Source organism: Protopterus annectens, chromosome 2.part0, assembly GCF_019279795.1.
Source record: "Protopterus annectens isolate FY-2018-M chromosome 2.part0, PAN1.0, whole genome shotgun sequence".
Lineage (NCBI taxonomy): Eukaryota > Metazoa > Chordata > Ceratodontiformes > Protopteridae > Protopterus > Protopterus annectens.
The window spans coordinates 1,327,273,589-1,327,291,088 of record NC_056728.1 but is presented as its reverse complement, the minus strand read 5'-3'; the positions used below and the strand labels follow the sequence as shown (position 1 = coordinate 1,327,291,088).

At 44.7% G+C, this 17,500-nt stretch overlaps 1 protein-coding gene across 3 annotated transcripts in view; it reads left to right on the top strand.

Moving 5' to 3' along the window:
- Positions 1-17,500, top strand: part of ATP8A1 (ATPase phospholipid transporting 8A1) — a 3,191,789-nt gene that overhangs the window by 464,800 nt on the left and 2,709,489 nt on the right. For all 3 annotated transcript variants that reach the window (XM_044061519.1, XM_044061518.1, XM_044061517.1), the window contains exon 3: positions 5,094-5,193. In XM_044061519.1, the coding sequence (XP_043917454.1) occupies positions 5,094-5,193 (100 nt within the window). The remainder of the gene's footprint in view (positions 1-5,093; positions 5,194-17,500) is intronic.

The window sequence follows — 17,500 nt, the reverse complement described above, 5'->3', positions numbered from 1 at the left end:
TGGGGGGCTCCCCCTTCCAAAGCTGGAAGTAGTAAGACACCCCCCATGGTAAACTGTCACAATGACTTAACTTAACTTTAAACCTTCCAAGCCCTGCCCAACTGTGACTGTTCCTTTAGGGGGAAAGATCGCCCTGCATGCAAAACCTGGGAGCTCATTACCCAAGACAGATGGGTTTTAAATATAGTTTAAAGCAAGTACCCACTGTAAAACTGGAAACAAAAAACAGCAACAGGATACACCAACGTTGAGAAAAAACTTTTAATGCAAAAAACAGCGAAGCTTTCGGGTCTACACCCTTCCTCAATGCTAAATACAAATTCAAAGTCACAACAATCAGATTTAAATAGGAGCCAAAGAAGGTCACATGATCGCAGCCAGCCAATCAGATGACAAAAGCAACATAAAATCACAAAGAAGTCATAAAATGAATAAACAATATATAAAACCATGTACAAAAACATGTGAAAAATAAAAACTAAAAAAATAAATCAAAATTTACTCTGCTGTAACTTCACTAAAATAGACTTTAAAGTGTCAGCAGTGTTAAGACCAGGTGGATGATCAGCAACTAGCCTTAAAATCCACTCATTACCAAAGACAAATGGGTTTTAAATATAGTTTCCCAAGGATACAGATTCCATTTCCACTCCTTAACAACCCCAAACGGTTGGCCAGACCTACGCCCAAATCAGTGGGCAAAGGCTCCAAAGCAAGTTCTCTCTCTTCTAAGCATCAGGGCTATTCAACCTGTTCCAGAAGAAGAATGGAGGCAAGGTTTCTACTCAAGACTTTTCCTGGTACCCAGAAAAGACAATTCCTGGCATCCTATCCTGGAACTGTCTATCCTAAACACTTTTTTGGTAATCCCAAAATTCAAAATGCTAACTCTTCATCAGCTGCTTCCTATGCTAGACAAAAATGCCTGGTTGGCAACACTGGATTTAAAGGAAGCCTACCTGCACATCCCAATAAGGAATCTTGCAGAAGATACCTACGCTTCAGACCAGGCTACATGCACTATCAGTTCTCTGCACTGTACTTTGGCTTATCTACTGCACCCAGGGTATTCACTGCACCCAGGGTATTCACAAAGTGCCTAGCTCCAGTCATTGCTTTTTGCAGGCAAAGAAATATTCAAATATACCCATACCTGGATGATCGTCTAATTCAGGCAGAAAGCCAGGATATACTATTAAATCATCTGGCATTTGTAAAGAAATTATTAACTTTTCTGGGGTACACCATAAACGAAAATAAATCACATCTAGTACCCTGCCAACAAATTGTATTCCTGGGAGCAAGCTTGAATACAACTTCCCAGATGGCATACCCCACTCCAGAGAAACAAGTTCATTTGACAGCCTACTTCAAACTACTGGCCACAAAGACCCAGCTATCTGCAAGGAAAGTACTGCAAGCCCTGGGGTTCATGGCTTCTTGTATGCTACTAATTCCCTATGCAAGACTGCATATGAGGAAACTACAATGGTATCTAAAAAGCCTATGGTGCCAACATTCTCAGGACCTAGAATCAATGAGTCCTATCATACCTTGTCTAAAGACAGAGTTCCTTTGGTGGGCAGTGGCTTGCCACCAAAACAAGGGACTGCCATTCACTCTACCCCCTGCCGCCCAAACCTTAACAACAGATGCATCAGGCTATGCATCGGGGGCTCACCTGGCAGGGCAGTGCATTCAGGGCAAATGGAACCAGAGTCAAATGCACCTGCATATCACTCAAAAAGAAATGTTATCTGTACAGAATGTTCTGACAGCCTTCAAGGACCACATTCTTCCAGGACAATTATTGGTAAAGACGGACAACACCACTGTTATGTGGTACATAAACAAGCAGGGGGGAACCCATTCATACCCCCTCTGCAGACTAGCCATGGCTCTGTGGAACACAGCCTTCAGCTACCAAGTGCACCTACAAGCTCAATCCCTGCCAGGCAAGCTAAATACACTGGCAAACGACCTAAGCAGAAATCTCATGGACCCACACAAGTGGAAACTGGAATCAAAGATATTCAACATTTTGAGAATCAAATGGGGGAGCCCAGAGATAGACCTGTTTGCCTCCCCTCAGAACTACCAATTGGACAAATTCTGCACAAGGACTCCCCACAGACAATCTTGGAAAGTGGATGCCCTGTCCTTCAGCTTGAAAAACTTATCAGTTTATGCCTCTCCTCTCCAAAGTGCTGCTAAAGATCAAACAGGACAAACCAAACGGTCATACGAGTCCACGCCAACATTGGTGCCCCCTCTTGTGCGGTGTGTCACTTCTGGCACCTGCCTCAGACCCCTGCCCTGCTGTCCCAGCAGGAGGTTCAGATTCTGCACCCACAGCTTCAAACCCTGAACCTTGCAGCCTGGCTAGTTACATGACCTCTCCTTTACCATCCCTCAGTAAGCAAGTGATGGATGTCATTCTGGAGGCAAGGAGGCCTAGTAGTAGAAAATCCTATGCTGAAAAATGGAAGAGATTCTGTTCCTGGAACCAAACACAGGGGATGGACACAACTGTGCCCAATTTACCGCTCATTCTTCGATACCTAACTGAGATGCTTCACAAGGGCCTTTCCTTTTCTTCCATCAGAATTCATGCCTCCACCTTCTCAGCTGATTGTAATATAGAGCCACCCCTCTTCTCTCATCCACTGCTGAAGCAATTCCTCAGAGGGGCAAAAAACTTTAGACCACCCAGGAGAGCCTCTACTCTTGCCTGGGACCTTAACTTTGTATTGGAAGAGCTCACTCTGCCTCCCTTTGAGCCAGCTGCAAATGCAGAGTTGAAATTCCTTTCTTGGAAAACAGCCTTCCTCCTTGCCATCACTTCAGCAAGAAGGGTGTCTGAATTACAGGCCCTCATGGCAGAGGAGCCTTTCATAATGTTTCATGCGGACAGGGTGTCCCTCAGGACCAATCTTTCCTTTATGCCCAAGGTGGTATCCAGTGTGGCCCTTAATCAGTCCATTCATTTACCAACCTTCTTTTCTAATCCACAGAACAAAGGGGAACGAATACTGCACTCCTTGGACGTGCACAGACAACTTAGATTTTACTTGGACAGGATATGCCTCTCAGGAAATCTGAACAGCTGCTGGTTGCATTTGCTGCAGGTCCAGAGGGGAAGGACATTTCCAAGCAAACTCTTTCTAAGTGGATATGCTATTGCATTATTTTCTGCTATAAGCATCATGGAAAACCTACTCCACAAGGGATAAGACCACATTCAGCCAGGGCTGCATCTACCTCTACAGCTTTTCTCAGAGGTGTCCCTACCAGGGACATCCAAGAAGCTGCTACCTGGAGTTCTGTACATACCTTCACCAAGCATTACCACTTGCCAATTTTTTCTAAATCCAGAGCTGGTTTTGCCACTGCAGTCTTGCAGGGCCTTATAGCTGGTCCTAATGCTATCTAACTGCCTCCTCCCTTCCTTAGCTTTGGGAATCTACCCAAATTTAATGACTGCAACACTGAAACATGAAGAACATAGTACAGTTGTGTACACTTACTGTAAATGTAGACGTTCGAGTGTATTCACTGTTGCAGTTACCATCCCTCCAGCCCCCTGACTTCTACTGACTATACCTCTATTCTTGCTTGCTATGCTTAAAGCTTTCTGGTGTATTTGCTTTTTGTTGGAGGTGTAACCTTGTATATAATTGCTTTCCATTAGGGGGGCAGCTGACATCTGGGTCAAGAAAAACTGATGTACTGGCATCGGCTACATGCTTTATACCCCTGACTACCTGATATCATGGAAGATGAGACAGCAACTGACGCAGAACCCAAGACTTTGATAATTAGGCCGACTGAGGGCTACCTGCAAGCAGATAACCAAAATGTAATGACTGCAACAGTGAATACACTCGAACATCTACATTTATGGTAAGTGTACACAACTGTACTTTGTTGACAGTGTTTGCTAAGGTCTTCAACTTTGATGGGCTAGAATATGCACTTATGTGGTGTACTGAAAACAGCTGCAAATTAAATGCAAAAAAGTGCAGTGTAATAACATTTGGTAAGAAAGCTGTTCCCATTTTCTGTTTTTTAAATGGTACTCCCCTCTCAGACAAAAACGGTCATACGAGTCCAAGGTACTTAAGTGGGCAATTCTGTCTCATTTGATCATGTTTCTGCCAGTGTCAGGAAGTCCTTCTATCTGGCCCAGTTAATTTTCAGGCGATTGTCGTTGGGAACCAAAGAAAAACAAACAAAAAAACCCTCCCACTGTACTCTTCCGGTATCAAAGTCATCACCGAATATAATGCCCATTTTAGTATTAATAAGTCAGGGCATTTTGCTCTACTAGAAAGGTCTCAAAGATGCTTTACTAAGAAACTCAAAGGCCTTACATTTTTCATCTCTCCCTGTAGATTACCACAGCTTTCATTATACTCAGTAGCCCACAGGCTGCTCAGAGATGATTGTTTTTTTTTTTTGCTTTTTGAACAATGTTAGGCAAATCCTGTTTATCCTTCCCTTTCTTTGCAAAACCAGTGGTTCAACAAACATCTGCACTGCAGCAGCAGATGAACAAAACTTTCTTGAAAGAGAGGTTCTTAACTCAGTGTATTCCGGGTTTATGGAATACATTACTACTAAAGGTCAAGTAAAGTACTGCTTTAGCTACCTTTAGGGATAGTCCTGATGGTTGGATGGGTCGACATAAATTTACTCCAGGACTGTCATGTATAGTCTTGCTGGATTTGGGAGGCTAGCACTTCCATGTGCTTCAAAAAAAAGAAATGCATGCCTCTCTTAATTGTGTCTGCTTAAGTGTATATAGTAGGCTAACTGTTCTTTGATCACTTGTTTAGCATTGTTCCTGTGTTTCCAATTCCAAACGTGGTAAAAGGGCAGCTGTGTTTTACGTTTTTTTTCTGAAATATTGCATACAAAAGCTTCTTACTGTTACATATGGTAGCAGGGTAAATATTTTTATGAATTAATATTCAGTATTTATTCTAAGAGTAAGTCATTAGGATGTATGGCCATTCAGACTGTGTTCATGTTGTAGTTTTGGGAGGTCATGAATTATGTGGATATAATCAAAACTGTGTTTTGTCTTTTAGCACTGCGAAATATAATGTACTTACATTCCTGCCAAGATTCCTATATTCCCAGTTCAGAAGAGCAGCAAATGCATTTTTTCTATTCATTGCACTTCTTCAGGTAAGAACTGAATTGATACATTTTTAAAATATTTATGAAATGAAAGGTATAAGTATGTAATAGATTTTATCTGAGTAAAAGGTAAACATACTTGCATATTTGTTTTTAAAAAGCTCACTTGCTGTCCTGTGAAATGAGTACTATAATAAGATTTATAAATATATGTTTACAGTTGTAACTACTGTATCTCTTTCTTGAAAGTGTGGTGCAGTCCCCCCCCCCTTTTAGTTGTAGGGCTATTGATGTTCATGTTTGTGCTGCCTAGATATCAGATAAAACAAACACTTTAACTTGTAAAACTTAAGTAAATCTGTACACTTTTCATGGTGTGAAGTTCAACTGAACATTCCTCATTTTGTCTTGTCTTGGTTTTCCAAGTGACTGAAATTAAAACACAGGTCTTTGTATAATCAGCTGGATAACAGTTTTAGCTGTATATTATTTTCTCACATTAACATAAGGTTTTGTGATTTCTTCCCACATCAGAAAGACATACCAGTAGGTGAATTGGCGAGTCTCCAAATTGCCTGTGGGCAGGGCCGGCCTTAGCTGAAACGGCACCCTAGGCGAAATACTGCTGTGGCGCCCCTTAAGCCCCACCCACACCATACTTAAGGAACACCCCTATTTGAGCCATGCCCACACATGGGTCACTCCCACCAAAAGCACTCCAGTTTTCAATTTTTAAATGCATGAAAAATCATACTGTAACAGATACCTTGTAGTGTAGTTAAACTGCAAGTGCAGTCTGAGGGCTGCTTATTAACATTTGTCAACATCTATGTTTTATGCAGAGGTAAGTCTGCTATTACTCACATGGAGGGTTGTAGCCTCAAAGGACCCTGTTTTTCACAAAAAAGTCCTGGCTCTGCACCTCCTCTTATAAGTTGGAAAAAAAGTACCATTTTTGACATGCATGGTCTATTTTAGACAAAAGCCATAACACCCACAAATAAGCCTACAGGTAAAATTAAGTGCAGGTTTCAGTATCTTGGAATGAGTGATAGAGTAATAAAGATAAAAATACAAGTTTAATAAATTATTGATATTGACAGTGAAAAACAATTGAACAGTTCATTTTCAGTTGTAACATTGGATAAACTGTTTATTAACATTGACTAAAAAATAATTCAACAGTTCATTGTCAGGTGTGACACTAGCTTTAATGCAAAAATAGGAGGTTTAAAAGGGAGGCAACCTTGAAACTTAAAAGTATGCAAAGCAAAAATAAAAAAAATGCAAAACCTGGGCAAAAAATAAAGCAAGAAAATGGATGAAAGTAATAAAAGCATCTATTAAAAAGGCATGGATTGAGGTTTGATCCTGTGGCCTGCAGATCTTGCATCACGTTAGTATTTTACATGGGGGAATTAGATTTTTTTTAATTACATAATATAAATATGTACATGATATAGTAAAAGATTTTGACTATCTGAGTAAGGGATAAAGGGCTCCTAACTGGTGTAATCTTTGTCAACCTAATAACAATACAAATGACAGCAACAGCTTTTGTGAGAAATCTTTTGCATCTTAGCACAAGCTCCTAGAAAAAAAAAAACAGTGGGAGATAAAATGGAGAGGCAGGGAGAGAAACCCAGGAGGCTACGCATATAGTAAGATTGAAAAATTACAGCAGAGGACAGAAAGGATGAGTAGTTATGGAGGAAATGGTGATGCTGTGGAGGCTAGGAAAAAAGTACAGATAATGATCACTTTAGAGATGAAGAATAGTCTTTACATCAGGCATATCACTAGCAAACATAATAAAGTATGTACCTGGCTAGTCTCACACACCTTAACTATTAAAGTTAAAAAAAAAACTAACACAGTGCTCTTCTGTACTCCAGAAATGCTGCCCAACCATGCTATTACCACCTGGTTCATTTCCCATAACCAAAATTACACACTTGAAACTCTCATTCAGTGCCGAATTCTTTGCATCTAGCTTGACCCTTTACTTAACATCCAAAGTCATAATCAGATCACAAAAGTTAAACTCCCTTCTGAACCAGAAACATTTCCCACTTCCTCTGTCCCACAACTAGGGCTGCCTTTCGCCCCTAGGTGGAATACTGACTCTCACTTATCACATCTGCCTCAAAAAATAAATAGCATCCCTACACCTAAGCAAAGAAAACTGAACATTTGGCATATGTAACTTTAAGCCCCCCCTTTCTCCGAGCTATATTAAAATTTCTGTAAGCTATGGTAAAGCCGGCAGATAGTACTAAAAAATTACCAGTTTCCTTCATATAAACTTCTAATTGCAATAAAGCATTTGTTCTCCAAACTCCCCACAATAAACAGCAACTATTACTTGTACTGGAGCTTGCACACACAAACACACAAGCAAGAACTACACTGCCTCAATAGAATAGCTGTACAAGAGCCATCAGGGAGCAAAAACAAGTGTGCTCCTAGCTAATAAACACATAGGTAATGTTTTAGGGCATGGACTGGCAAACCCTAGCAACAAAGCAGAATGGTACTTCAGCACTTTTTGCCTGCAAGTCCACTTGTTTACATTTCTAAGAGAATTACTTGCTAACGTGAACAGATTTTTCCAATATAAACGACCTATTTAAAAATATGCAACATCTGAAGTAGGTACTTCATTTGTCAGCAAACTTTGGGTCTTGGATCCGATCTTGGATCCGAGCCGGCAACTTATACATAGCTTTAAGATCCAAGCTCCTAGCTCCTCCCTCCTCCCCTTACCCATAATCCCCTGCCAACCCTGACTGACCTTAGATATAGTTTGCCGCTCTTAGAGAAAGCTACTAGATTCTTGAGCTCCTAGTTGGGTCAGATAAGTGCCTTGTATTTTCTGTAATTTCTTGACAGTTATTGCTAAAAGGTTTGAGTGTGTTTAGGTTCCCTTTTTTAGTCCTTCTCTAGTTTAATTTTAGTGCGATTCCTCCCCTTCCTTCGCTGGTGCGTAGTGTGTGTGTGAGTCACTGTGTGTTTGGGGCCTTGAGTGAGTGAGTTTAATTTTTTTTATAGTGTCATGTCGGAGGCCCCAAAGCCTATTTTTTCCAAATGCACCGAGTGTGGCCATAAGCTTTCACCGGCGGATGGCCACACTCTGTGTGTTCGGTGCCTTGGGGTTGAACACCTCTCCTCTGGGTGTACTATCTTCACGGCGTTCAACCCCAGGGCACTGAAAGACTGTAGGTCGAAGCTGATTCTGGCAGGACTTTTGCCCCTGGATTCGTCTTCGACCTCTAGTACTCCCGTGGCACCACCCCAGTCCTCGGTGGCTGCCGCTCCTGACCCCCTCCCCCCGGCTGGGACTCAAACTCCCACTATGGCGCCAGAGGAGAGGGAGGCCAGGAGGGAGAAAAGGAGGGAGAAGCACCACAAGCGGCGGGCCGAGGCCTCCGCTTTGGCCCCCCTGGCTAAGCGGGCTTCTCCCTCCATGGCTTCCAGGTCCCCTCCTCCTCGGATCCGATCCCCGTGCCTCTCTCCGGGACCCGAGGAGGAGGATACCCGATCTCCGTCGAGGTCATCGAGGCAGCACTCCCGGCCCACCTCGGTGGCCTCGTCGAGATCTACCTATAGCCTATTGGATGCGGACTTTGACCGGATGATGCAAAGGTTCATCCAGGCCCAGCTGCAGATGGGAGTGCTCCTGCCTCTCCCCCCCTTCGGGGGGGCAGCTCAACACCCTTTTTTGCCCCGATAGCTCCTTCTCTGACCGGCTTCCTGGGTTCGGAGCGTCCGGAGCTGGGGAGCGTTGGAGCCGGGGGTGGGTCGGCGCCGACAGTATTTGGTGCTTCGGCGCCGACTTTACCCTTGAGTCTGTCGGGTCCATCCTTGTTGGATCCGAGCTCTCGGAGCCGTGGCTCGAGCTTCGGATCCGAGGGAGTCAGTGTGCCTTCGGCTCCGTCCAGGTCGGAGCACACAGGTCCTTCGGATCCGATGGTCTCGGCGCCGGTTCCGATCCCAACATCGGATCCGAGTGGGAGTCGGCTCTTGGATCCCAGAGAGAGCGACTCTCCCTCGGCCTTCGATGCGGTGGAGAGGGCACTGTTGAGCGCATCCGGACCCCCGGCCCTTGCTTTGTATCCATCCTGCACTCCCTCTCGGCTGCATCAGGCTTCCATCACCCGGCCACAGGGACAGCCTGCTTCGATGTCTCAAGTCGTACTCCTGGAACGAGACATTGCTGGTGAGACCTCCTCGGACAGCCCCCCCCCCCCCCGAGGAGGTTCCTCATAAGCAGAAGTGTAAAAGGAGGCACGTGGACTCCCCCCAGTCCTTAACAGAAGATATGGACTTGGATGAAGGGGAAGGCTCTCCAAGGTCACCCCCCGAGGATGTCTCCTTCGGAGACATCATGGAAATGCTCAGGATTGGGGGGGGGTCTGCCCCCAAGGCTTCCTCCGACGAGTCTGTGTTCCTGGAGGCGTTCGAAGCAGGCCCGTCTACCTCTTGGGTGTCCCCTCCGGCCAACCCCCTGGTGGACCTTATTACCACCAGGGCGTGGAAGGAGCCGGACACTGTGGAGCCAGTTCCCAAGCACCCTGACAAGATTTTGAGCCCCCCCTCAGAGAGACCCCACTGGAGCAAGGGTGCCCCCGTAGATGCCATGTTGGTGGCGGCAGCCACCAAGAGGGAATTAGCTCAGGAGAGCCCCTCTGGCCATCCACCGAGCAAAGAGTCCCGCTCGATGGATTGCCCGGGGAAGCGGATTTTTAGTTCAGCGACCTTCCCAGTAAGGTCCCTGAACTATATGGCACACATTATTAGGATGCAGCGAGACCTTATCAAAGAGTACGCTGCTTTCCCCCCGGAGTCCATGTCAGTGGAGGACAAACAATTGTACTCCACTCGCATGGCCACTCTTAAGATCTGTATCGAATACCTCTATGCGGCTTTTGTCCCATGCCACAGAGGGAGCCACTAGAGCCAGCGGAGCAGGCCTAGTCATGAGAAGCCAGGCCTGGCTCCATCATTGTGACTTCGCGGAACCCTTCAAGGCGTCATTTGCGAATGCCCCTTTTGATGGTTCTGCCTTATTTGGCAAGACCCTTCGTGAGACTTTAGTCCAGAGCGAAAAGGAAGGGAAGACATTGTCTGCCATCGGAGTCCGCTTTTCTGCTCCCCAGAGGTCCTTCTCCAAGAACCAAAAGGGACAGAAAAAGATGTGGTTCTGGAAATCGCAACATTCCTAGCCTGCTCCGGACAACCAGTCCTTCCGTGGCAGAGGAGGACGCCGCCCTAGAGGCAGAGGGGGCCCGAAGAATTTTGGGTCCAGAGAAACCTTCTCTGATCGACCCACGCAGCAACCCTGAGGGGGGCATTTCTCGAGGCACCTGGCAGCTTGGGAGTCCATCACATCAGATCGCTGGGTGCTTCGTATCATATCCAGAGGTTACCAAATTCCCCTGTTCCATGTCCCCAAAGTCAGAAACCTCCCCGATGTACCACCCGATCAGAGGGAGGTAGCAGCTGCAGAGATCCAGCAGCTACTAGAAAAAAGAGCCATCCAACCCATCCCCCCAGACCAGTTCGGATTGGGTTTTTACTCCAGGTTTTTTCTGGTGCCAAAAAAGACGGGGGACCTAAGGCCCATCCTCGACCTCTCCTGTTTGAACCTGTCAGTAACCAAAGAGAAATTCCGGATGGTCACTCTTCAATCCATCCTCCCCCTATTGCGGGAGAACGACTGGATGTGTTCAGCAGACATCAAGGATGCGTACTACCACATCCTAATGGACAGATGATCCAGGAGGTTCCTCCTCTTCCGGCTGGGAGCCAGTCACTACCAGTTCAGGGGCCTTCCCTTTGGTCTCACCACAGCCCGCAGGGTGTTTACCAAAGTATTAGCAGTGATAGCGGCCCACCTGAGACTCCAGGGAATGCAGGTCTTTCCGTACCTGGACGACTGGCTCCTGACTGCCCCGACAAGGCATCTACTCTGCTCAGCCATGGACTACTTCCTCTGGCTTGCTCCCCAGCTGGGCATCATGATCAGTATGGGCAAATCCTCTCTTGCTCCGACTCAGGTGATAGAGTTTATAGGTGCCAAGTTGGATACAAGAAACCTTCTAGCATTCCTGACGACGGAACGACTTCAAACCCTGAGGCTTCATGTGTGGGCCATCCTCCAGTCAAAAGCTCCACCGTTGGAATTGGTCCTGAGGGCTCTAGGCTCCATGGCAGCAGCAATCACTCTTTTGCCATTGGCTCGCCTGAATATGAGGGTTCTGCAATGGACCCTTCAAGTCCAATGGTCCTTTCAACATTACTCCCTAAACCACCCTATTTCCATCAGCAGGGAGTGCAGGAAGGCTCTCTTATGGTGGCTCCAATCTCCGGACCTCCATACGGGACGTCCCTTCTCCACGCCCCCTCCTCTGACCACGGTGACCACGGACACACCTCGCCTCGGGTGGGGGGGGGGGCATTGCTCAGGCAAGACAGTCCAAGGCACGTGGAATGACACAGAGACCTCTTTGCATATCAATGTCCTGGAGATGAGGGCGGTGCTGTTGGCGTTGCAAGCACTGCAGAACCTTCTTCCTGTAGGAACTATTGCGATACAGACGGACAACATGTCAGTGGTCTGGTACATCAACAAACAGGGGGGAACCAGGTCCTAACCTCTCTGTCGAGAGGCCATGAGAGTGTGGGAATGGGCGATCTCTACCAACCGCTTTCTTGTTGCAACACACATTCCGGGACGGTCCAACATACTGGCGGACAGACTCAGCCGCACCATCCTCTCCCCATACGAGTGGTCTCTCAATCCCCAGGTAGCGAAATGGATTTTTGCCATATGGGGGCAACCCTGTTGCGATCTCTTCGCCTCTCCCTCATATACGAAATACAACAGCTTCTTTGCTCTAATTCCCACCTTCGGGGAATCCTCGAGAGACGCTCTGGTGCATGCTCGGCCCCCCCGGTCTACTTTATGCCTACCCTCAACTATCCCTGATGCTGAAACTCATACAGAAAGCCAGTCGGTTGTGGAGCAGAATGATCCTCATTGCCCCATTCTGGCCTCATCAAATGTGGTTCCCTTACCTGTGGTCTCATCTGGTAAATCCTCCCTGGATTCTGGATCCACTTCCGGATCTGATATCTCACCCCCTAGGTCTCCCGATCCCGAACCTGGACAACCTCAAGCTGACAGCTTGGTTGCTCCAGTTCCACTCCTAGTCAGGACTCCCGGCATCTCTTCCCCAGTTAAAGCCATCCTAGTAGCAGCACATAAACCCTCCACTAGGAAAGTCTATCTTAGTAAGTGGAAGCGCTTCTCCATCTGGGCAGGACATCATAACTTAAACCCCTTCACAGCCCCATTGCCGTCTGTGCTAGAGTTCCTTACAAGCCTATTTCATCAGGGGACTAGCTGCTCTACGGTCACGGTTCAACTAGCAGCTATTTCTCATTACCATGTGGGGCATGAATCAGGCCCTTTGATTACAGCAAAGTTGTGCAAAACCTTCCTCAAGGGTACTTTCCTGCTCAGACCTCCTGTCAAGGAAGTTGTACCCCCTTGGGATTTATCTTTAGTTCTACAGGCCTTGACAGCTCCACCTTTTGAACCTGCTGCTTCGGTCGATCTTAAGTACCTCTCCTGGAAAACGGCGTTCCTGGTCGCGGTCACTTCAGCGAAAAGAGTTTCCGAGCTTCAGGCCCTTTGTGTAAAACCCCCGTACTTCGTCTTTCACCAGGATAGAGTGTACCTCAGGACCAGTCCCTCCTTTCTCCCTAAGGTGGCTTCAGAGGCTAATATCATTCAGTCCATTAACCTGCCAGTCTTCTTCCCTAAGTATCAGAATAAAGGAGAACACAAGCTTCATTCATTAGATGTGCATAGACAGCTGCGCTTCTACATTCATAGGACTGCTGGTCATAGACAATCTGACCAGTTGTTCATCTCCTTTACCAAATTTAACCTAGGTAAATTTGTCTCAAAGACCACTTTGTCACGATGGATCTCACAGTGTATTCTTTTGGCGTATGAAAGTTCTGGGAGGCCCGCACCTCAGGGAGTCCGGGCGCACTCTACTCGCTCTATATCTACCTCTGCTGCCTTTAGGTCTAGAGTCTCTCTAGATGATATTTGTTCTGCGGCCACGTGGGCCTCATCTTATACCTTTATCAGTCATTATAAGCTGGACATTATCTCCAGAGGGAGAGCATCCTTTGGCTCCGCAGTGCTCCGGAACATCCTTACATGATGGCTGCCCAAAATTCAGGTAGCTGGGGACTCTGTCCCAAAATTTGCTGACAAATGAAGTACCTACTTCAGATTAAGAAGTTATGTACTCACCATAACGTTCCATCTGAGTAGGTAACTTCATTTGTCTGCAACCATCCCCCCGGCTTGCAGAAATTAGTCTCTGTATGTCCTTTGTCCTTAGTTCCCTTCGGGACTTATGTAGCTTTAGCTGCTTTTATAGGGCAAACTTGATCTGAGGTCAGTCAGGGTTGGCAGGGGATTATGGGTAAGGGGAGGAGCTAGGAGCTCGGATCTTAAAGCTATGTATAAGTTGCCGGCACGGATCCGAGATCGGATCCAAGACCCAAAGGTTGCAGACAAATGAAGTTACGTACTCAGATGGAACGTTATGGTGAGTACATAACTTCTTATTACACTGTTGACCAAAAAACTGAAACTGCAGCAGTACAGGTATTAATGCAAAAGCTCTTACAGTAAAGTATAACAGTTTGCCTTTCACTGGATATTTGTAAAAGTAGGAAAACAAAATCCACAATAACAAACTATCCTGGGAAAATGGTAGAAAAATATCAATAGCTTTCCTTCACACACCTCGGTCATAAATAGACCTGCCACCCAAATGCATTGCTAGCCCCTAGTCCAAAACTGTAGTAAGCCTAGCCATTCCAATGGCCTAAATTATGTTCATAGGTTGGTACTAGGCTATCGGCCCTAGGGCCTATACAAGCCTAGCCATAACAATTCCCTGGCTATTTCTTCCCACAGTATTTACTTCCCAATAAATAAGTCAAATACTTAGGTTCATAGGTTCATAGATTAGTACTAGGCTAACTGCCCTTGCAAGCCATTTTAAGCCTAGCCAATTATCCCTTGTGAGACTCCAACCCTGCACCTTGTGTTTGTAAGGCAAACGCCTTAACCATTAGGCCACCCTCCCAACCCGTTTAAAGACAAAAACATGCTTCCATCATTAGAAAGACAGTTATCACCACAGCAAGTCTAAGATCAAAATTACAACATGCTATAAACATTAAACAGTGTCAGCAACATAAAATTAACAAAAAGGTAAAAGTGTGTGTTGGGGGGGGGGGGTCTCCAATACTTAACCAATTTTCCTGGACTAGTGACCACTCTTGTGAAGTGCTTTCAAATGAAATATGGCTTCTTTCGGCCAATGTACTAAAACTAGTAAAACAAGCACAGCATCTCCCTAGAATACAACATATACAGACTACCCATTACAGTCAACAAGCTTAACTAGCAGAGTACAAAATTAAAATGTAAAATCTCAACATGTATCTTTCACTTAAACATCATGTGTACAAACAGTATCTGGTACTGCAGTCTCACCCAGGTTAGTCTTGGTGCATCCCATGTCCCACAGAAAACTCAGAATTCCAAGATCATACCCCCCTTTTCCAGGTTTTCCTGCCACTTGACCTTCGACCACAAAAGAGCAGGCACAATTGTAAGCATCTCAACTTCTTTGCTTAGAATTCCGGACAAAGCCAAAAATAAAGAGGGGGGAGAGCAAGTGTTACAATCGTTGTTTTTAAACGATTAAAGAACGCAGTCAGTCAGTACTGCTAAAGATTAGTTTCATAACTCACTGAATTGCATTTTGAATTCAAGCTAGTTCTATTAACAAGCAAGCTTGAATTCCAAATTCTGTTCAGTGAGAGTTATGGAACAATGTGTGATCTGCAGGAATGTATTCTTCACCTCTGGAACAACCTTCTACATGTCAAATGGAGTAGTACCCTTGTCAATTCCAAGGTAAATCTAGATAATCAGATGGATAGGCTTAAATTCTCTCCAGTCTATCTTGTTAGACTGAACTTTCATGGACCCAGTCATAAAAATTACAACCACCCGTCGATTATAACTCAAATAGCCATAGTTACCTGTCATTTGAAACCTATACATTCTATATAATACATTTACAAAACCGTATTTGTGTGTTATCTGCAAAAATCTCATCCTTCCTTTTCAAGCTTTATACAAAAATATAATGCTTCCCTATTTAGAAAAAATGGTAGTTCAGCTTAGTGCAGCTGAATGAACTCCGGAATACGCCAGCCTCAAAATGTACAGAAATAGTCTGCAATGAAAATGAAGTTACTGTAACGTGGACTAAGTTTATCAAATGGAGCAAGAATTTTGCAACATTTTTCAACAGAAAGCTTTTTTTGTGTGTGTGTGTACTCCTCATGCAAACATTAAGGATGGACATAATGCTGCCCCTTAGGAGAGAAGGGAGGAGAACCAGATGAGAGAATAAACATTTTTTATTCCTCAGCTTAGTGTTTGAGGGGTGTCAGATCAGGGAGGGAGCTACAGCTCTCATTCGGGCTTCAGTCTGTAGCTGTAACGTTAAGATGGGAGCATTATATTATTTGATGTTAAGGGTGTATAGAAAAGGAAATGTTTTTAAGCTTTATGTTTCACTTTTTTTTACCAGTGTGACAATTGTATTTCTGGTTATTTAGCAGGATTCATAGTATTTCAAGGGAGTTATAAAAATATAATTTCTCACTGGCTTGCATTGTAAGCCAATTACAAGTATACATTTCAGATAGTTACTATAATACAGAGGTATAATTTTTGATATCCTTTATGTACTTGTAACATAGAATGAGTTCCATGAAAGAGTCTTGCAACACTATTGCCCTGTACCACCACATCGAAGTGTGCTAATCCTATCCCTCCCATTGGCCCTAACCCCAACTCCACACATTAGGGCAGCAACTTAAGCATTAACTGTACAACTACACAATGCACACAGGCACACAACATAACACAGACAAGCATAAATCTAAAATTATCTCCTTTCCTAAGCCGTACTCTAACCCTAACCCATGGACACCAGCATAAATAACATTAAAGCTATCTCCTCCTCTAGCAATAACTCTAAATCTAAGCCATAACTGCTCATGCATAAACATGCTCACACACTAGGCCCTGATGCTGAAACTTAGCCAGCAGCATACCGTAAAATAATAAAACATAACGCATCCATTAAAAAGAACACAACGTTGTGTGTGCATCACATGCACGTCGCTTGAACTGCAGAATGCATTAGGTAACGTTGGCGTCATGACGCACACAAGTTTCTCCTTAAAAGAGAAGCCTCTCTCACCGCCAACTAAAGGTTTTTTTTTTTTTTTTTTTTTTTTTAAGCCTCCTAGCCAACCCTCAGCTGTAAGTGGGAGGGTGCTCACGTCCCCTCCCCCACCCTCCGCCCTCTGGTTCCAACACCAAGAAGAGCGCAAACATTAAAATAAATAAATAACTACATAAGGCGCCCTTTACAAGGCCAGCCTGTATGGCGCCCTAGGCGGTCACCTAGTTTGCCTATGCCTAAGGCCGGCCGTGCCTGTGTGTGTCTGTGTTTGTGTGTTTGTGTGTGTGTGTGTGTGTGTGTGTGTGTGTGTGTGTGTGTGTGTGTGTGTGTGTGTGTGTGTGTGTGTGTGTGTTCTGTGTGTGTGTTCTGTGTGTGTGTTCTTGGATGTTCTGTGATATACTGGCATCCTATCCGTGAATGGTTATGCATGTTGTTTATCTGTATAGACTGTTATCTCACAATGCATAGCCGACTGAGATTTAGCAGTATTTTACCATTTTTTCTTGATGTAGGATTTTATTTGTGGTAGGATGTGATACACTATTTATGTAACACAGCAGATGAAAGTTCGAAAGTTCAGGTATTTAAACTAAATCTGGTATCATAAGCGACTGCAATCAGTAAAAACAAAAACAGCAAAAAAATCTCAGTAGTCTGCAATTGCTAATAGTTTAAACCTCTCAAAAATGTAGTGAAGCAAAAGAATAGCAAATGTAAAAAAAGGAGCGATGAAATATCACAAAATACTGAATTATTTATTGATTTTGTGGCAGCAAAGGAGAATCACTAATAGTCATATAAAACAGGGTTCACATTAAGGGTGATCCTTGAAAGAGTATTTGTGTGATTGCATAAAATTTATACTAACGCTGAAATTATAGTGTCTCTGAGTATTCCCTGTTCTTGGGGCACAGAGGTCGTAGAATATATATATCTATATAAATCTCTCTCTCTCTCTCTTTATATGTATATGTATGCGTATGGGA